Raw genomic sequence first — 22,436 nt, 5'->3', positions numbered from 1 at the left:
TTGAGAGCAACAAGCTGGGATACTTGGCTGGTGAGATTTTGAAACTAAAAGTTGTAGATATAGCATGACTTCTCCTTGCAGCTTATAGTATAATGCAAGTGGAGAGAGATAAACTTAGAACTGAACTCTTGGGTTCAAAGAAACCAGAAACTGATGGTTTGGAAAATTCTGGGCTTCCAGGGGGTGGAACCCCAGAAGCTACAGCCCAATGTGAGGATTTAACCAAACATGGAACACAGCCACGATTTCAATACAAGACAGGATTGGAGATGGAGTTATCCAGAAAGGATTTGTAGAAAGTCCTATTGTCTGACGGCTTTGACCCCTGTGTGCTTCATGCGAAGCCAACAGAATTTTTGCGAGATCTTTATAGACGGAGCCACTGCCTGTCTGGACTAGAGGAGAAAGGCAAGGAACAAATTGAAGGAAAAGTTTCTTAAAAGATAGAGCCATGGATGTTGAGGTCTGGAGTCAAGAGGTCTTGGACTGGGAGAGCGGTGTGGCCTACATGCATAGAAGGGGTGAGTTTGCCCCAGAGGTCAAGGGTGGGCCTTCTGCCTCTATGCTCTGGAAGAGTTCTGCCACCCCAAGCCCCAAAGCGGGTGGGGCACATTCCCAGGGAATTGGAGAGAGCCTGGCTACCACCCCACTGTTCTGAAGGGGTTGAACATGTGCCCTGGAAATGGAAGAGAATCCAGCTGCTACCCTGATGTTTGAGGAGGGTGGGGTTCAGAAGGTGGTCTCGCCAGTGTGTGGATATGTTGGAGCACTCACCCCAGCATTTGGAGAGAAACAGGCTGCTGCAGAGGCCCTTAGGAAGAGTTAGACTCCCACTCTCTCTCAAGCCCCAAGGATAAAATGCCATTCTATAAATGACTCTCAAACTTTGAAATCTAATAGAGTTTGCCCTGTGGGTTTTCAGAATTGTTTTGGCTCCTTAAACCCTGTTTTCTTTTCAGTTTCTCCTTATGGCAATGGGAACATTTATCCTATGACTGTCCCTCCTTTGTATATTGGAAGCAGATAACTTGTTCTAAGTTTCACAGGTACAGAGCCAGAAGGGAATTTTGCTTTTGGACAGACCATGCTTGTAACTGATTCTGATGGGATCTTGTACTTACCTATTGTTACTGAAATGATTGTTTTTGTGATATTGCAATGGGATGAATGTATTTGTATATGGAAAGATCATGTCATTTTGGGGTCCAGGGGGGTGGAATGTGCCAGTTTGAATGTATTATGTCCCCCAAAACACCATTATCTTTGAGGTAATCTTGTGTGGGCAGACTTATTAAGTGTTGATTAGATTGTAATTCTTTGGGTGTTTCCAAGGAGATGTGACCCACCCAACTGTGGGTGATGACCCTGACTGGATAGTTTCCATGGAGGTGTGGCCCTGCCCATTCAGCATGGGCCTTGATTAGTTTACTAGAGCACTGTAGAAGCTCAGACGGAAGGAGTGAGCTTGCTATAGCCAAAAGGGACACTTTGAAGAAAGCACAGGAGCTGCAGATGAGAGACAGTTTGAAGACAGCTGTTGAAAGCAGACTCTTGCTCTGGAGAAGCTAAGAGAGGACAAATGCCCCAAGAGCAACTGAGGGTGACATTTTGAAGAGAAGCTGTGGCCTAAAGAGGAACATCCTGGGAGAAAGCCATTCTGAAACCAGAACTTTGGATCAGATGCCAGCCACGTGCCTTCCCAGCTAACAGAGGTTTTCCAGATGCCATTGGCTACCCTCCAGTCAAGGTACCTGATTGTTGATGTGTTACCTTGGAAGCTTTATAGCCTTAAGACTGTAACTGTGTAACTAAATAAATCCCTTTATAAAAGCCGATCCATTTCTGGTGTTTTGCATCCTGTCAGCATTAGCAAACCGGAACAAGCTGGTATCTGATGCAGCTTGAACTGGTCTTAGCATGATCTGCTCAGGTAGTGACCCAATTTCTTTTTCAAAAGTTGTTGAATTATTGTGTTTCACCTGTTACTCATTTAGACATTTGACTCCTTGAAGGATAGGCAGGAGAAAAGGTGAGGTAAAATGGCTTTAGGCTCCTCTGCCAAACTTGGTTGCCATTCACCAGGTAGAAATGGCCCACTTCTGTTGTTTGGCCTGTCCTTCCCCTTTTCTCTTGGGCCTTTTTCATTCTTTGTTGCAGGGTTTCTCTTTGATATGTTTAATTAAGATATAGGCATTTAAATGTTTCCTGTCTTCCACAGTTTGATTGGTGGCTCTGACTACAAACTGATTTACCGACATTATGCTACCCTCTACTTTGTATTTTGTGTGGATTCATCAGAAAGTGAACTTGGGATCTTGGACCTCATCCAGGTATGTATGTTCAGCTAATGATGGCAGCCACTTTAGAGAGTTTGCTCTGGATTATTGCATTTCCAGCTATAGATCCTATTGTCAGTCTCTTTACTGCTGTGGGTAAAAGTTTCCAGATGTCCACCAGATGGTGCCCTGAGAAAGCTCCTGAGCAACCCTCAAAAACTCAGAGCTTTGGGTCCATTGGTTTATTTCCAACCTTCAGTTTTCATGTTTTGAAAATGTCTCCAACTATCAAATCAAATGACAAAACATTCATACTTTATTTTTTTACCTGTACTTCTAGACTAAAGCAAAGAAACTTAATGTTTTCATCTGTGCAGTCTTAATGTAAGTAAACATGATTTCTGTTAGGCCTTTTCAAAATTAGAAATTACTTATAGATTATTTTCTTTACCTTCATGGAACATGAGATGTGCAGGGACTCTACTTGGGAATCATTAACTTAGTGCAATTTTGTCATTTTATACATGAGATTCTTGAACAAGCCACATAGATAAAAAGCACTCAAATAGAAGCTTATATTGAAAATCTAATTAACAATAATTAAGAAAAAGAGAATTCTCTAGCTACAAACTATAAACTTCTAATGCTTATAACTATATTTGTTTTGTTAAGATAAAATTAAAGAAGTTAAATTACTATACATAGGGACAAATAGATGGAAATTTTGAGTTTATATTTTTGTTTCAAATATACCAGTATCTTTTATAAAAATTATTGTTCTGCTTGGACATTGCAACTTTTAAATTCTGTCTTTTACGTGTGTATATATATATACCCATTTACATTTGGAAAAGGTTTTAAGGTTAATTTAAATTTGCATACATTGTGTTAATTTTAATGTGTAAAAATACAAATGAATAGATGAATAATGAAAACATCTAAAAAAGATTCCTCTCTAGGATCATTTTTAAATACTTTCTTAACGTCTGTGTCAGATTGAGCATTGAGAGTCAGTATGGCATAATAGTAAGAGCCCAGCATCTAGAATCAGAAACCAAGATCTGAGTCATGAATTCACCATCTGAAAATTACAGTTTGTAGAATTCAAATGTGACAGTTTACTTTAAAGTATTGTAAACTACAGAATGCTACAGAAATGTGCATACAATAAGGGATTTGAAAATGAAGTATAACTAATATATTTAAAAATTGGGCTGTAGTTATTAGAGGAAAATGGACTTCTGAGATCTATATTATCAATAAATAAATAAATGTAACTGTAATTTACTGGGCATTTAGTAAATATTTAGTATGCATTGGATTTGGAAGGATCAGAGAAGTGAAATATGAAAATAATAGGAACTGAGAGGTTTGATCTTTGAAAAGACAATAAAATAAAAAAGACAGCCTAATTAAAGAGAATAGAAGTCAGAAATAGAAAAGATTAAAATGTTTTAAGGAACGATATAATTATAATTATATTTTAAATACCTGACTACAAAAAATAAATACCCAAATTAGGTCTATACAGAAACACTTAAATAATAATATATTAGGATGAAATAAGAAAGGTCACTAATGAGATCATAGTAAAATTTGAAAAAAGAAAAAAAGTTGAAGTGCAGTAAAACTTCTATGTTACGTAAATTATTTTTAAATTTAGAGGGTAAAAATTATAATACTTAAGTGTATTTTATGGAGTTAATTGGTTGTGATGCAAAAGCCCAACAAAAGTACTCTAAAAAGGAAATGTTACTCAAATGTTGCATAATAGTATTGGTACAAAATTACTAAAAAATTCTTAGTCAATAATCAGTTAAACTGAGGAATCAAGGGACCTGGCTTTTGTTTTTGACTCTTCCATTAACAATCACCGTAGCCTTAAATCATTTCAAGATTTTCTGGCTTCAAGGGTTTTTGCTTGTTTTCTGTTTTGGCTTTTGCTTGTGTGTGTTTTGCTGTATAAAGACAGTAGTTGTTCTTTTCTAGCCCTAAAATTATTTCTCTGTCAAGAATACTGCATACTAGAAGAATTACACATTGTATCCAAATAGTATTCCAAGAATACTAGTTTGTTTAACCATGAAAAATTCTTAAGAGTCTATTACAGCATTAAGAAAAACAGTGGAAAGTAATATAATTGCATCAGAAGATGCAAAGAGAAATGATTACCCAAATTATATTCCTGATAAATTTCTTAAATTGGAAATAGGAAACATTTTTATTTTATTAAAAAGTATGTTTATTTAGCCTTAACTGTAGATCTATTTTTTTCTTGCAATTTTATTGATAGTCACATACCATAAAATCATCCAAAGTATACATTCAGTTGTTCACAGTATCATCATATAGCTGTGCATTCATCACCACAATCAATTTTTGAATGTTTTCATTACTCAAAAAAAAAATTAATAAATAAATAAAAATAAAAGTAAAAATGAATACCCAAAACAACCCATCCTTCCCATCCCCCTCATTATTCATTTACTTTTTGTCCCCATTTTTCTACTCATCTGTCCATACACTGGATAAAGGGAGTGTGAGCCAAAAGGTTTTCAAAATCACATGGTTATATCATATAAGCTATATAGTTACACTATATTCTTCAAGAATCAAGGCCACTGGTTGCAGTTCAGCAGTTTCAGGTATTTCCTTCTAGCTATTCTAATACACTAAAAACTAATAAGGAATATCTATATAATGCATAAGAATAACCTCCAGAATGACCTCTTAACTCTGTAAACCTGTTTTTGAATAAGTAAAATATTAATGTGGTTAACAGCTTTGAAAGGCACACCAAGGGTATTCAGTGAAAGATGTCCTTCATCCCCTTTTCCCAAGTCTCCTAGTTTTTTTTTCCTAGAAACAACCAATTTTAGTTTTAAAAACAAGAGCTGGTGTTACCTCAGGGGAGAAATCTAGAGTCATTCATGAAAACAAGTATACCTCTTGCTATAATAAATGATAAGGAAGAAGTAATATCATGAAGATAGAGATAAGTCATCATTTTTTACATGATGACCTGATTGTGAACTTAGATGATCTTAAAAAAAAAAACAGCAAAAATTATTACAAAAAATGAATGATATGAATAAATGGCAGAATAAGAGAAATTCATCAAAATGTCAAAATGAAATTTCCTATTTCTGTGAAAACAGCTAGAAAATTAATTAAAGAAATATCATTTACAGTAGTGCCAAAGGATAATTAATGTTTGAAAATTAAACTAAAATTTTAAAGAAAACAAAATAAAGAAATACTTGCAGCATTTGGAAACACAAGCCCTTCCCTTGTTGGGAAGAGTCAAGCAAAGATGATGGTAGTCCAAAGATAATAATCAGTAAATTCAGTGGGAAACCAGTTATAATTCCATCAGTATAGTTTGTAGAACTTGGTAAAAGGAAAATATATTAGGAAAAATGAGTAGGCAAGAATTGCAAAAGTATATTGTGAGGGAAAAGAGGCAGTAATGGGGGATTGGCTTTACCAGGCTTCAGAATATATAATGGTTGCAGATTAAATGATTACCTAGAAAATCCAAGACTATCAGCTGAAAAACAACTAGAGATAATAATAGAGTTCAATAAGGTGGCTAGATACAAGTTTAACAAATAAATATTAATAGTAGCTTTCGATTACCAACAGTAAGTTAGAAAATGTAATATTAAAAGGAACCCAGGAATAAATGTAAAAAATGTGCAGGATCTATAAGAAGAAAACTTTAAAACGCCACTGAAAATATGAAAAAAGAGCAAAATAAATAAATGAATAAAACATTCTCTTTTCCTGTTGAGAAAGCTCATAAAAAATGTTAGTACTCTCCAGATTGCTCTATAAATTAGTGCAAACCCAATCAGAATCCCAGTAAGATTATTGTTTTTAAAATTATTTTTATTGTGAATTGTGTTGTATATACAGAAAAAATATGCAGAACTTCGCTATGCAGATTAAAGAATCGCAATAAAATGAACACCCATGTACCTATCACCCTGCTTAAGAAACAAAACATTGCAAGTACCTTAGAAGTTCCTGTATGCCCCTCCTCGGTTCCATCCCTCTCCCTCCTTGCATCTCTCCTCAGACTTTTGGGTTGATCATTCCTTGGCTTTTCTTTATAGTTTTACCACGTGACGTATATGTCTAAATTATATTTTGCTTGGTTTTAAAAAACCGAGTGCTAAGCACAAACTTAGTTGTGTAAGGAAATGGTAATATTGCTTCTTTAATGTGAAGGCCCCCAAGAGAAGATTCGCTGAACAGAATGTCTGCGTCACAGTCTGGCTTCATTGTCCTGGGTCAGGAGTGGGTAATTTGTGTGCCTGCTGTTTTCCTTGGATGTGGTAGCCATTTCTCAGGCTCCATCTCCGGAATCGAACCCTGATTCCTTGTCACCCGTGGTCACCATATTAGGCACAGCGACTACCATCGAAAGTTGATAGGGCACATGTTCGAATTTCTGGGGAAGTTAGAGGGCAAATGCACGTCAGTGTACCCTGTCTAAGGTAACACCTATCATATCATCCTGTTCAATTCCTTCAGAGCATTTATGACAATAGAAAAAGTCTTGTTTATTTGCCTCCTTGTTCTTCCCATACCCAGAATATAAGCTGGATGAGAATATGACTCGTTTACTATAGTATTCCCAGAGAGGAATGGTATATACCTAGCACGTAGTGATCACTTACTAAACATTGGCTGAATAAACATATAATACGTAGTTGGATTTAGTTGTTAATCTTCCTTTTGTTCCACTGTTATGTTTCTTTTTCTGCATTAAATTCACACTTTTATGTATTGTTTTAATATAGGTTCACATACATAGTAGGACCCTTGGGTACAGCTCTTTTTCATATATTCTCTGATATCTGTAACCATTTATTTATCCATATATTTTCTTGAATAATTCTGTAAAATTCCCAGAAGTCTCTGTCAGGTTTACAATTAGAAGTGAATTAAAGTCACAAACTAAATATTTCTAATGGTACTGTATTTCTATGGAGAAACAAAGCATTTTCCTCCATTTACTAATTTCTTCTTTCAAGAAAAGGCCCTAATCGCTCATGGTTTTAGATTATTAAGCTTTTATCCATCATTATTTTAATTTGGCCAACAGTTTATTTCCATAAGATCTTCTGTTTTTTTATTTACTCTTGTAATGTGTTCTTTATGCTCTTCTAGGGTCTTCTTTATGTCGCTTATATCTTGGGCCATGGTCTTCTTGATGTCCTTTAAATCCTTTGCCATGTTTTCATTCCTCGATTGTAGTTCTTTGATTAATTGTGCCAAGTACTGAGTCTCTTCTGATATCTTGATTTGTGTGTTTGGAGTTGGATTCTTCATATCATTTGGTTCTATCATATGCATTAAGATTTTCTGTTGTTTTTGGCCTCTTGGCATTTGCTTTGCTTGACAGGGTTCTTTCAAGTTGTAAAAAAAAAGATACCAATCTAATTTTTCAGAAACACAGTTTGGTGGTGTACACTTTCTCTAACTAACCAACAGATGGCGTCTTTGAGTCACCTATACCGCTCAAGTCAGTTCTCAACCTTGTTCCCGTGGTGTGTAGGGAAATGATTCTTGTGGGGTTCAGTTGGAGAACTCAGTTTGGGTGTGTTGCTGGAGCCATCCACCCTGAATGTGGGGCATGTGTATGGGTGGCCAGTGAGGAAGGACAGCTTTAATATTCAAATCCCCCAGGTACCCGGAGATTCAAGGCTACCGCAAGAGTCTAAGCCTTCATTTCATTTCAGCCCCAGACCTTCTCTCTTGCTGTCCCACAAACCTCTGGACTTGGCGTAGTGTCCCTGGGTTTTCCAAGTGGGTGTCCCCTCCCAGCCACGATCCTCCAGGAGCTCTGCCGAGGGAATGCTGTGCTCCGTCACCAGTGTGCACCGTCCCTCAAGGGAAGCCCCGGGCCGCTGGGCTGTGCAGGGGCTCTCTCAGCCTGATGCAAAGATGGCCGAACAGGGCGTCTCAAACCACCCCCCCCCCCGCACAGCTCCTCCTTCCCAGCTCCAGGACAATTGGCAGGGCTCTGAGCTGTGGGCACGGCCCTGGGAAGAGTTTATCTAGCCCTCCGGGGAGCCAGCTGCGAGCCGTGGGGTTTCTTTCAGCTTCCGGCTCTCCCCTCTGTTCCCCTGGCCCCGAGGGTATCTGCAGCGGACTATCCTCCAGGCCAGACACCAAGAGGTCGGTCCAGCCCCCTCTTGCTGTGTTTTACTGTGTGGTTCCCCCTCCCGCAACTGCAGCCGCTCCTGGGTTTTTCCCTTTTTTTTTGAAAAAAATTTTTTTTTCATTTTTATTGAGATTGTTCAGATACCATACAATTATCCAAAGATCCAAAGTGTACAATCACTTGCCCCTGGGTACCCTCATACAGCTGTGCATCCATCACACTTAATTTTTGTTCAATTTTTAGAAACTTTTCATTACTCCAGACAAGAAATAAAGTGAAAGATGAAAAAAGAAAAAAAGAAAAGGAAACTCTAAACCTCCCCATCCCTAACCAACCCCCCTCAATTGTTGACTCCTAGTATTGATATAGTAAGTTTGTTACTGTTTATGAAAAAATGTTGAAATACTACTAACTGTAGTATATAGTTTGTAATAGGTATATAGTTCTTCCCTATATGCCCCTCTATTATTAACTTCTAATTGTATTGTCATACATTTGTTCTGGTTCATGAAGTGATTTCTAGTATTTGTACAGCTGATCATGGACATTGCCCACCATAGGATTCAGTTTTATACATTTCCATCTTTTGACCTCCAACTTTCCTTCTGGTGACATATATGACTCTGAGCTTCCCCTTTCCACCTCATTCACACACCATTCGGCGCTGTTAGTTATTCTCACATCTTGCTACCAACACCCCTGTTCATTTCCAAACATTTAAGTTCATCCTAATTGAACATTCTGCTCATACTAAGCAAGAGCATCTACATTTCTTCCACAAGGCAGGAGGGAGAGTCAAAGAAGGTAGAGAGGCAAAAGAAAGAGGAAACAAAAAAATGACAGCTAGGAAGCAGCAAAAGGAAAAATAACCTTAAATCAAAGTAGAATAAAGAATCAGACAATACCACCAATGTCAAGTGTCTAACATGCCTCCCCTATCCCCCCCTCTTATCTGCATTCACCTTGGTATATCACCTTTGTTATATTAAAGGAAGCACAATACAATGATTCTATTAGTTACAGTCTCTAGTTTATGCTGATTGCATCCCTCCCCCAATGCCTCCCCATTTTTAACACCTTGCAAGGTTGACATTTGCTTGCTCTCTCCCTCGTAAAAGAACATATTTGTACATTTTATCACAATTGTTAAATACTCTAGATTTCACCAAGTTACACAGTCCCAGTCATTATCTTTCCTCCTTTCTTGTGGTGTCTCACATGCTCCCCATCTTCCTCTCCCAACCGTATTCATAGTTACCTTTGTTCAGTGTACTTACATTGTTGTGCTACCATCTCCCAAAATTGTGTTCCAAACCACACACTCCTGTCTTCTATCACCCTGTAGTGCTCCCTTTAGTATTTCCTGTAGGGCAGGTGTCTTGTTCACAAAGTCTCTCATTGTCTGTTTGTCAGAAAATATTTTGAGCTCTCCCTCATATTTGAAGGACAGCTTTGCTGGATACAGGATTCTTGGTTGGTGGTTTTTCTCTTTCAGCATCTTAAATATATCACACCACTTCCTTCTTGCCTCCATGGTTTCTGCTGAGAGATCCACACATAGTCTTATTAAGCTTCTTTGTATGTAATGGATTGCTTTTCTCTTGCTGCTTTCAGGATTCTCTCTTTGTCTTTGACATTTGATAATCTGATTATTAAGTGTCTTGGCGTAGGCCTCTTCATATCTCTTCTGTTTGGAGTACGCTGCACTTCTTGGATCTGTAATTTTATGTCTTTCATAAGAGATGGGAAATTTTCATTAATTATTTCCTCTATTATTGCTTCTGCCCCCTTTCCCTTCTCTTCTCCTTCTGGGACACCAATGATACATACATTATTGTACTTTGTTTCATCCTTGAGTTCCCAGAGACATTGCTCATATTTTTTCATTCTTTTCTCCATCTGCTCCTTTGCGTGTAGGCTTTCAGGTGTTCTGTTCTCCAGTTCCTGAGTGTTTTCTTCTGCCTCTTGAGATCTGCTGTTGTATGTTTCCATTGTGTCTTTCATCTCTTGTGTTGTGCCTTTCATTTCCATAGTTTCTACTAGTAGGTTTTTTGAACTTTTGATTTCTGCCGTATACATGTCCAGTGCTTCCTTTACAGCCTCTATCTCTTTTGCAATATCTTCTCTAAACTTTTTGAATTGATTTAGCATTAGTTGTTTAAATTCCTGTATCTCAGTTGAAGTGTACGTTTGTTCCTTTGACTGGGCCATAACTTTGTTTTTCTTAGTGTAGGTTGTAATTTTCTGTTGTCTAGACATGGTTTCCTTGGTTATCCAAATCAGGTTTTCCCAGACCAGAACAGGCTCAGGTCCCAGAGGGAAGAAATATTCAGTATCTGGTTTCCCTGCAGGTGTGTCTTAGAAAATTGCTCCACCCTTTGATGCCTCAGGTCACTGTGCTTTTCTGCCCAGCAGGTGACGCCTGTTAGCCTATAATTCTTGCCTGGTGTGAGGAGGTATGGCCGTGTTCCCCCAGGCTCTGGGGTCTGGTTCTGAATGGAAAGGGCCCCACACCTTTCCTCCTAGAGAAGACAGACCCCTCAGGTGGAGGTCATTAGCATTTCAATGGTCTCAGTCTGCTTGTGGTGTCTCCACCCTTCCCAGAGTCACAGCCCTAGAAACTGAAAATGACTGGGGCTTTCTCCACTGAGCCAAAAAAGAAACAGATAGTCCCCTTCAGACCCAGTCCAAGACAACCCTCCAGCTCTCCCAGGTCAGTCGTCACCCAAAGCCTCTGTCTGTTTTTTGGGGCTGCGTACCTGTAGTGAGCAGTTCACACTCGCTACTTAAAACCCCAGTTGGAGCTCAGCTGAGCTGTATTCGCTTGCTGGGAGAGAGCTTCTCTGTGGCACCACGAGGCTCTGCAGCTCGGGCTATGGGGGAGGGGGTCTCCCGACCTGGTTCCGCAGGTTTTACTTACAGATTTTATGTTGTGTTCTCGGGCATTCCTCCCAATTCAGGTTGGTGTATGATGAATGGATGGTCTTGTTTGTCCCCCCGCAGTTATTCTGGGTTATTTACTAGTTGTTTCTGGTTTTTTGTAGTTGTTCCAGGAGAACTACTTAGCTTCCACTCCTTTCTATGCCGCCATCTTGCCCGAGTCTCTTCCCTTTTTTTTTTTTTTTTTTTTCAGAAGAGCCAGTCGGTCTCCAAATGCCAACCCCTGGCTTCCCCACTATGCCGCATGGCTGCGGGTCTTCCAGCCAGCTTACTCACTCATTTCAGAATGCAGACTCCCGGTTTCACCAAGTATACGGCCCCTGTGATACTAGCAGACCTTGTCCAGCTGGCGCATCGCTGTAACCGGTATTCTGGGTCACTTTCTGGTTTTTATCTAGTGTTTTTCACGGAGGTGTTTTTTGCCCTGTCTTACCTAGCTGCCATCTTAGTTACTCCCCGTCATTATTTTAAAAAATATTTCTTTACCATTCCATTACCTTCCTTGTAATTCTTAATTTGTTACTTTATACTATTTGTTTATTATTTGCGTTTCAGTATAGTTGAAACTATCCACTTGATGTTTATTGCCTCTACTTCTTCACTAGTCAAAAGTTTATTTTCCTATCATGATTGAGACAAAATTCTAAATCTTTTGTTTCCAGTGAACAAATATGTATATTATACACTTCTTAGCACAAATCAAGTTTATTTCAATATATGCTGAGATAAGGAATTTACTTTTTTTCTCCATATCATTATCTAGTTTCTGCAAAAATAGTTTCAAATTATTCAGTCTCCCATTGTTTTGCTGCTCCTAGTTTAACTTAAAGTACTGTATAAATTTAGGCCTATTTCAGGAATTTCAAATATATTATTTTGTTTTTGTTTTGGGTTCTTGGGATAATATACATTGTTTAATTTCCTTAAATAAAAGAGTAATCATACTATACACATAGTTCTGCAACTTTGTTTTTATCACATAGTATGTGGCTTTTTCCACATTCATGCATTCTTCATGCATGATTTTCTATAATATGGCTATATCATTATATTTTATTCATTACCCTACTTGTGGACATTTAGGTTTTTCCCAATTTCTCACTATTGCAAATGATGCAGCATGATATCCTTGCACACACCATATGCATACATTAGTTTCTTTAGGATAGATTCCTAAAATTGGAATTGCTGCTTTAATTAACGGGTATATACTTTTAAAATTGACTGCCAGATTGCCCCCCAAAAAGGCTTTGCCTTTGACACTCCTCTATGAGTGGAGTATAAGTATGTGCCTGGTTCCCCATTACTTTACTGGCTTTTGAATATTAAGAATATTTTTCAAATGTTTGCCAATCCAATGGGTGAAAAAATGTAAATTCATCATTTTCACTAGAGCATCCCTAAATACTAGTGAGATACACATCTTTTAGTGTTTACCAGCCATTTGTATGTCTTTTAAGAAATGTCTGACACCAGCCTTTGTCCACTTTTCTAAAGGCTCATTTGTTTTATTCGTTTGTAAGTTTTGTTTTGTTTTGTTTTTGTTTTTGTTTTATTTTGTGGATATTAATCATTTTTCTGTTATATTTATTGTATATATTTCCTCCTAGTCCACTGATCTTTTAACTTTTATGTATCTAAATCTGCCCATCCTTTTCCTTATTGCTCCAAGATAGAAAAACAGTATCTAGTAATTTTTCTGTTGCTTTTTTAGTTTGTTTTTTACGTTTAGCTCATTACTGCCTATAAAATATTTTTATGTCTGCAATGAAATAGGTCACTACCTTTATTTTCCCTCCAAAGTATAGCCATTTGTCCCCACTGGTTTAAAATACCACCTTTATCAAAAACTACTTTCTCATGTTTGTTTCTGCATTTTATATTCTTTCCTGATCTATACTTTTATTCTATCCTAATATTTACTACACTATTTTAATTAGCAAAGTTGTGCAATCAATTTTGGTATCTAGTAAGGCAAGTCACTCATTATTGTTCTTTTTTCAAATTTTCTTGGTAGAGTATTCCTTTCACATTTTATTTTCTATAAGAACCTCAGATTTCATCAAGTTTCATTTTAAAAACTATCAGAAACTTTCAGATTGAAATAGAGTATTAAACATACACTTCTAAGTTTGTTTTCTTCCTTTAAGACTATAGAAAATGAATTAGAAAGTGGTGGCACCCTCTTTGCACACTCACTTCTGCGGGTAGGAGCTGGTTGTAGGGCGCAGTGACCTTTCTTGTGACTGGATTGGTGTTGATCAAGAAGATGCATGAGCAGCTGCAACGTTGCAAAAGTGGCAGTGCCAGAGGAAGGATGGGAGCAGCTTACTTTAAAAGTCCACTAGAGGATATCCTCACCATGGCAATTTAAGACATCCCCTAGAAAAAACCTCTCCAGAGATTCAGCAAATAAAAGGACAAATCCCACCTTCTTAGAACTCTGGAGGACAGTAGGGACTGAAGAACTCCATAGATGCTGAATCAGAGAGACAGAAAAATTTTAGGTAGGAAACTTTCTCCTGGACTGCCAGTCCTTTTCCCTCCCCCTCACTCAATCCTGTGCAGTGTGGGAGTTGCTCAGGGCAGCAGCCTGGATCCCCCCACCTTGCACCGGGGACACACTCTGTAGAGGCACTCAGAGCAGCGTGAGTGCCTCTCGGGCACAGGAACCCAAGTCCACAGAGACCCAGAACGGAACACAAGCTCCTGAGGAGTGCTGCATACAAAAGGACCCTGGGTGGGGGTAGTGGGGAGGAGACCACAATAGAAAGACTGGTGAGAAGTGTTGTGCCGTCACTTAATCCAGTTTCTGTTGGCTGGACCACCTAAACGCAAAATGGACTTTTCTAAAGTGACCTACCTTTCTGGATTGACCCCATCTAGCTCCTCAGGGCAGGATACCCTAACAGGGAAGAAACCAGGAGCAGAAGGGCCTCAGAGAGAGAGAGGGGGCGGGGAGAAGAGGGGAGGGGGTGTTTGAACTGCTGCTAAGACAGGAGGGACCCAGAATGAAAATTGTAAGGAAAACGGGGAACCGAGTGAGTGAGCAAATTTAAACAAACCATAGGAGCTGTGGAGAAAATTTTACACAATAAGAAAGAGAACAGATTAAGATTCTGGGGAAGGAACAGAGGAAAGGAAGCGTTCTCCTGGAAGTGAAACAATCACACAAAAAGTGCAGCCTTAAAAATTGTATCATTATCCAGGGAAAGAATCAGATGAAGAAGAGCTGAAAAAATCTGATCAATTAAACAAGGGCCACTCTAAAGGTCTAGAATAATAAGTTGGACCAAATGTCAAAGGAGAGCCTAACACAAAGTCAGTCAACAATAAAACCCTAGATAAGAGGGAGAAACTGACCTTCAGAGTTAATTCATACAGAGAATCAGATGCCTAGACATCAGAAGAAAAATAAAATTACACGCCGTACTAAGAAACAGGAAGAAATAGCTCAGTTAAGGGAGCAGATGGTAACTTCAGTGGAGATACAGAGTTTGAAACAACAAAAAAATCTCCTATATCAAATCAAAGAGATGATGGAATATATACATAAAGACATAAAGGATATTAAGATCACAGTATGTAAGAATAAAGAAGAACTTGAAAGTATAAACAGAAACTTAACAAAACTTATGGGAATGAAAGGCACACTAGACGAGATAAAAAATACACTAAAGGTATACAACTGCCAATTTGAAAATGCAGGAAAAAGAAACAGCAAACTAGAAGATGGGACGATTGAAATCATACATTCAGAAGAACACATAGAGAAAAGAATAGAAAAAATTGAGCAGAATCTCAGGCAGTTGAGTGACAGCACAAAGTGCACAAACATATGCATCATTGGTGTCCCAGAAGGAGAAGAAAAGGGAAAAGGGGCAGAAAGAATATTGGAAGAAATAATGGCTGAAAATTTCCCAACTCTTATGGAAGACATAAATATACATGTCCAAGAAGCACAACATACTCCAAACACAATAAATTCTAATAGACCTACTCCGAGACACATACTAATCAGAATGTCAGATGCCAAAGATAAAGAGAGAATTCTGAAAGCCTCGAGAAAGAACGATTCGTCACATACAAGGGATCCTCAATAAGACTGAGTTCTGATTTCTCATCAGAAACCATGCAGGCAAGGACAGTGGTATGATATATTTAAGGTACTGAAAGAGAAAAACTGCCAGCCAAAAATTCTGTATCCAGCAAAACCGTCTTTCAGAAATGAGGGAGAGTTTAATATATTCGCAAATAAACAGAAACTGAAAGACTTCGCCAACAAAAGACATGCCTTACAAGAAGTACTAAAGGGAGTTCTGCAAGTTGAAAGGAAAAGACAGGAGAGAGTGGCTTGGAATCATGAATTACCCTCTCAGTAAGGGTAACTAAAAGGGTAAATGCGAAACCTATTAGTACTGTATCCTTAATGTACAGTTTTACACTTTAATTCCTATAAAAGTCAGAATACAATTGAACAAAAAAAGGCTTATTTCCTGATAATGGATATGAATGGAATATTGGAATATTGCTCAGCTTTAAAAAAGGAATGAAGTCCTGAAACTTTTGACAACATAAATAACCCTTAAAGACATTATATCAAATGAAATAAACCAGACACAAAAGGACAAATATTGTGTGATCTCACTGACACGAACTAATTAGAATAAGCAAACTCATAGAGTTAGAATCTAGAATATAGGTTACCAGTGGATAGACTGGGGTAAGAGAATGGGAAGTTGATATTTAGTTTGTACAGAATTTCTATTTAGGTTGATTGTAAAGGGTTAGAAATGGATAGTGATGATGGTAGCTACATTATTGTGAATGTAATTAACAGCACTGAATTATATAGGTGAATGTGGTTAAAGAGGGGAACTTCGGGTCTTATATATTACCAGAATAAAAATTAAATGATAAAACATAGGACTGTATAGCACAGTGAACCTTATTGTAGATGATGAACTGTTGTTAATAGTACAAGTCTAAGAATGTTCTTTCATGAATTGTAACAAATATGTGACAGTAATATATGGTGTTAATAATAGGGTGGTATATAGGGGAAAATACAGCTGATGTAAATTATGGACAATAGTTAATACTACTGTTTTTATAGTCTTTCATCAATTGTAACAAAGGTAACTACTGTTAAAAAAAATAGTACAATTACAAAATAGTACCATCATCAATTATAACAAATGTTTCACACCAATACAAGGTATTGGTGGAGGCATAGTGTATCGGAATCCTATATTTTATTCATGATTGTTGAGTAAACCCACAATTTCTCAAATAAAAAAAATTTTTTAATACAAAAAAAAAAAAGAAAAGAAAAGAAAATGAATTAAACACACACATGGACGTAGAGAACACCAGAGGAAAAAAAAGCAATGAAATGTTGAAAGCTCAAAAGAATATCGATGCCTGGTAATTGATTAGCAAAGCCAAGACAACAGTAGGCCAGCCTTATGTGCTGAATAGAACACTCAGAAAGCAGAGAGTTGGCAGTGGAAAATCTCAGTGGGGTGTGGGTGTGGATGGGGGAGTAGACAGTGAAAGCTTTCTGAGAAGCAGTTAGATCCCTAAATCCTTTCCCGAAATCCTGTTCTCTATGCAGTTGTGGCTCTCCCAGCATAAGACTAGAGGTTTATCTTTTGCCGAAGGTAAAAGACTGCATTTATGGTTTGGGGAACCTAGCATAGTTGTTTGTACGAGTTAGGGGATTAAATGAACATCTGCATTCTGAAAGCAAAATACTAACTTTCCAGCCTCCACTCCACCCCCACCCCACCCCCCACCACCACTCCCAAATATCTAGCAGCCAGTGTTTTACTCTTCAGGCAGGAGATTGTAAGACTTCTCTGGGGAATCTGACCAATCCAAGGGGAAAGAAATAAAAAGACTATCTTAGGAGGGGAAATCCCCCAAAAATAGCCATGAGTGTAGTGAGCTTCCAGACAGCCTTTTATTCTTGTGAATTAAAAAACAAAGATTATCAGACTTGTGCAGAACGCCTCTTAACATGGAAGATAGAGACTAAAATGTACAAACAGTAAAAAGGAACTTAGAGGAACTAGAGACCGTACAAAGAAAGGGAAAGAGTTGTGTGTTTTGTTTTTTTTTAAAAAAGAAAGGCAAAAACCTCTATCAAGTCACAGTGAATAAAAGACGATTAACAAAAATGGGTGCTGAACAAACAAATAAAAAACACATCTCTAAGAGAAAAACCTTAATTGAAGTAATTAAAGTGTTGGAAGATCAAGTTGAGGAAATCTTCCAGAATGGGACAGAGATGGAAAATGTGAGAGAAAAGATAAGAAAATAAGAAGACCAATGCAAGAGGTCCAATACCTGAATATAAGCAGCTTCAGAAAGAAAGATTAGGGACATGAATGGGAGGAAATTCTCAATAAATATATAATTTTATAAAATTTCCTAGAACTGAAGGACTTGAGTTACTGGATTGTAAGAACTCACAAAATGCCCAATACAGTGATCAAAATTAGACCCATAGTTAACTGTTATCAGTACAGTGAAATATTCAGTCATCGTTAAAAATGTTCAGTTACGGATAGTACTGCTATGAAATTCTTGTATGTGTTTTTGGCAAATACTATGTATATAGTTTAAAAGTAAATTGATTCATGGAAAGAAGTTTTAAGGTTAATGTTAATTGAAATGAGCAGGCCAAAACTGTTAAGACTAATTATAACAGTAAAAAAAATTTTGTCCATGTACACATTAAAGGACATGTATCCTAAGTAGTGGTATTTTTCTTTTTAACTTTTTATTTTGAAGTACTTTCAAACTTACAGGATAGTTACAAAAATAATACAAACCCCATAAAGAGAACTCCAACATACCCCTAACCCCCCAGATACCCCAGATCTACCAACTTTAATGTTTTACCACGTTTGCTATATCATTCTATCCATCCGTCTATCTGTCTTTCTATTTGTCTATCCATTTTCTGAATACTTGAGTGCAGGTTGTATACATCATGCTTCTTAAACACATAATGCTATCATACACATTTCCTAAGAACAAGGATGTTCACTTATGTGATCACTTTAAGTGCAGTTATCAAGTTCAAGGAATTTAACATTGATGTACAGCCTACAGTCTATTTTCCAATTTTTTTCCTTTGAGCCTTTTCTCCTCCCTTGCTAGGTCCCATCCAAGATCACTTATTGCTTTTTGTCATTGTCTCTTTAGTTGCTCTTTTTTTTTTTTAAATTGTGGGCACATCTATACGACATAAACTTTCTCATCTAAACCACTCCCAAGCATATCATCCAATGGTATTATTCACATTCACAGTATTGCAGTACCCTCGTCATGTTCTATTACCAAAACTTTCCCATTTCTTCAAACAGAAACCCTACACCAATTATGCATTAACTTCCCATTTCCCCTATCCCCTACCCCTGGTGTGGTGGTTTGAAACTGTTATGTGCCCCTCAAAGGGCCATGTTCTTTTAATCCATTCCTGTGGGTGTAGACCTGGTGTGGGTGGGACCTTTTGATTAGGTTATTTCAAATGAGAAGTGACCCACCCATTCAAGTGGGTCTTAATCTCCTTACTGGAGTCCTTTATAAGAGCATAAAGAACACATAGAAAAAGCTCAGAGAGCTCAGAGAAGCCCTAGAGAAGCTGAGAGACAAGGACACACCCACAGAAGCTGAGAGAGGAAACCACTGAAGCCAGTAGCTGAAAGCAGTGAAACCTGGAGAGAAGGACAGCAGATGCTGGCCATGTGCCTTCCCATGTGACAGAGGTGTCCCAGATACCAACAGCCTTTCTTCAAAAAAGGTATCCTGTTGATGCCTTAATGTGGACATTTTCACGGCCTAAGAACTGTAAATTGTAAGTTAGTAAATCCCCATTGTAAAAGCCAACCGATTTCTGGTATGTTGTATTCTGGCAGCTTTAGCAAACTGAAATGCCTGGCAGCCTGTACTATGAGCTCCTATATTCTCTGATATTTTCTTTTAGTTACCATGGGGCTTAAATATAACATTCTAAATATATAACAATCTAATTTGCTTTGATACAAACTTAACTTAAAAAGTATGCATAAACTATGTTCCTACACTCCCCCAATCCCTTGCCTTTGTGTAGACTTTGTCATAAATTACATGTTTACATATTATGAATCCAAAACCATTGATTTATCATTACATTTTATATGTTTGCCTTTTAGATTGTGTAGGAAGTAAAAAGTGGAGTTACAAACCAAAAATACTATAGTACTGGCATTTATATTTACCCATGTTGCTATTCTCACCAGAGATCCTTGTTTCTTCATGTGGCTTCAGTCTATTTCCTAGGGTCCTTTCCTTTCAACCTGTGAACTCTCTTTAGCATCTCTTGTAGAGCTGGTCTAATGGTGTGATGAGCTCTCTCAACAGAGCTTTCCTATTGCCTTCTTATCTCCATGATTTCCAATTAGAAATTGGACCTTAATCTTATTGAGACCCCCTTATATGTGACACACTGCTTTTCTCTTGCAGTTTTCAGAATTCTCTCTTTGCCTTTGGCATTCAACAATTTGATTATAATATGACTTGGTATGGGTCTCTTTGGGTATATCCTTTTGGGAGTTCTCTGATCATCTTAGATGTGTATATTCACGTCTTTCATTACATTTGAGAAGCTTTCAGCCATTGTTTCTTTGAATGTTTTCTCTGCCCCTTTCTCTTTCTTCTCCTTCTGGGACTTCCCCAGTGCATATATTGGTACACTTGATGTTTATGAGGTTTAGTTTCCTCATTTCTAAAGCATACAGTGGGTTGGCTTAAACAATGGGAATTTATTCACTCATGGTTTTGAGGCTAGTAGAAGTCCAAAATCTAGGTGATACTCTCTCCCAGAAGATTCTGGCATTTTGATCTTTGACTCTTCTGTTACATGATAATGCACATGGCAGCCTCTCCTGGCTTCTCTTTTGTCTTCCAGGTTCTGTTGACTTCTAGCTTCTGGCTGTTCCCTGTGACCTTCTTTCTCTCTGTGATCTTCCCTATAAGCCTTCAGAATAGGATTAAGACCCATCCTGATATAGCTGGGTCACACTATAACTGAAGTAACCTCATCAAAAGGTCCTGTTTATAAGAGTCCACACCCACAGGAATGAATTAAGTTTAAGAACATGTTTTTCAGGGGTACATAGCTCTAAACCACCACAGTGTCCCATAGCTTCCTCAGGCTCTGTTCACTTTTCTTCATTCTTTTTTCCTTCTCCTCAGACTGAATGGTTTTAATTGTCTTATCTTCAGGTTCACTGATTCTTTCTTCTGCCAGCTTCAATCTGCTGTTGAACCACTCTAGGAAAATTTTAATTTCTGTTACTGTGGTCTTCTGCTCTTTTTGGTTCCTTTGCATAATTTCCATCTCTATATTGATATTCTCTATTGATCATCTGTTATTTTCCTGATTTCCTTTAGTTCTTTGTCCATGTTTTTCTTTAGCTCTTTGAGCATATTTAGGACCATTTCTAAAAGTCTTTGTCTGATATGTCCTAGGTCTGGTCCTTCTCATTGATGGTTTCTGATAGTTTAATCTTCGCCTTTGCCTGGACCATCATTTCCTGTTTCTTTGTATGTCTTGTAACCCTTTGTTGGAACCTGGACATTTTGATATGTTATCACTGGAATTTAGACTCTGAGGTATCTGTTCCTTAAGCTTGTATCCCATTAGTGTTATGACAGAGCTTTCCTTGATTGCCAGGAGATAACAAAAAAGAAAGAGAGAGAGAGAGAGAGGGAGGGAGGGGAGTAAGAGAGAGAGAGAGAGAGAGAGAGAGAGAACAAAACAAAACACATTTCCTAGTCTTTGCAGATTGATTTGTGTGGGTGCTCTCCTTCAGGGCTTATCCATACAATGAGTTTAGACAATAGCTTCAGGCCAAAGCACAGGGACTACCTTGATCCTTTCTATGCATGCTGGTCTTGGGCATGTGTGGGTGGACCTAGGAATTCCCCCTTTTACATGGTTCTGAATGTCCCCTGTTTAGGAAATAGGTCCCAGGCAGCACAACTTGACTTTCATACAGCATTCTATAGGGATTGTTTTGTGAGCTGTCTTCTACATACAGGGCAAGTTCTGGGATGGTGAGTCCCTTAGGTCACCACCAGACAGATTGGGCCAGACATACGTACTCCCAGTATGTGCACAAGCATCATTCTGTCCTGTCTGGAACCAGGACCAGGGATTCATGCACTGGAGTGTAGGCTGGCTCCAGGCTGAGCTGGTGAGGGGTGGGGAAGAGCCAGCCAGGGCTCCATGAGATACTGCTGCTTTTGATAGTCTTCTTCTGGATTAGGCACTTGCCCTGTTACTACAATCCTTTAACTTGTGTTCTGGAGCTTTGAGAAAGATGTTTTGACCAGTTCTTGCTGGTTGTTCAAAGCTTCTGTCAGCAGGGACAGCCCTGCAGTGTTTTACTCTGCCAACTTGAACAGGGCAGGAGTAGTTAATATTATAATTGGCTATTCTTTTGTGTAAATTGATATCTAATAAAGGGGGGAAAAGGCACATGTATCTGCTAATTATGTTGCTATACTAAAAACAAGTTTTCCCTGTCCTAGAAACTTTGTCCTCCCAAATTGGGATACTTATGGTGATTAGCGAATGCTGGAGACAAAAGGGAGTTTGTTTTTGCTTTTTTTTTTTTTAGATTTATCATAAGTTAAATCATACCATGACTGACTCCTTTACGTTTAAATGTGACGTTCATGAAGATGTTCAAATGTGTTCTTTCTCTTCTTTATATATTTCTTTTTTGTTTCCTAGGTTTTTGTGGAGACCCTGGATAAATGTTTCGAAAATGTTTGTGAATTGGATTTGATCTTCCATATGGATAAGGTACATTCTATCCCAAACCAGGATTACTAGAAAACTAAGAACCTAGGACATCTCTAGCCACCTCTACATCTTTTTTCTTTTATTCTTTTTTTACTCTGAAATAGAACCTATTTTACTTGATAAGTTAAATTTAGTAGTTTGCGGTTTGTTTATTTTTTTAAAAATAAGATCCAGTATCAAT

The 22,436-nt window shown here is 37.9% G+C and overlaps 1 protein-coding gene across 1 annotated transcript in view; it reads left to right on the top strand.

Annotated features, from left to right (window-relative positions):
- AP3S2 (adaptor related protein complex 3 subunit sigma 2) overlaps positions 1–22,436 on the top strand; it is a 79,959-nt gene that overhangs the window by 13,689 nt on the left and 43,834 nt on the right. The window contains exons 3-4 of the mRNA XM_037833046.1: positions 2,219–2,330; positions 22,184–22,255. Of these exons, the coding sequence (XP_037688974.1) occupies positions 2,219–2,330; positions 22,184–22,255 (184 nt within the window). The remainder of the gene's footprint in view (positions 1–2,218; positions 2,331–22,183; positions 22,256–22,436) is intronic.

Source organism: Choloepus didactylus, chromosome 4 (genome assembly GCF_015220235.1).
Source record: "Choloepus didactylus isolate mChoDid1 chromosome 4, mChoDid1.pri, whole genome shotgun sequence".
Lineage (NCBI taxonomy): Eukaryota > Metazoa > Chordata > Mammalia > Pilosa > Megalonychidae > Choloepus > Choloepus didactylus.
This window is presented reverse-complemented; position numbering and strand designations above follow the sequence as displayed.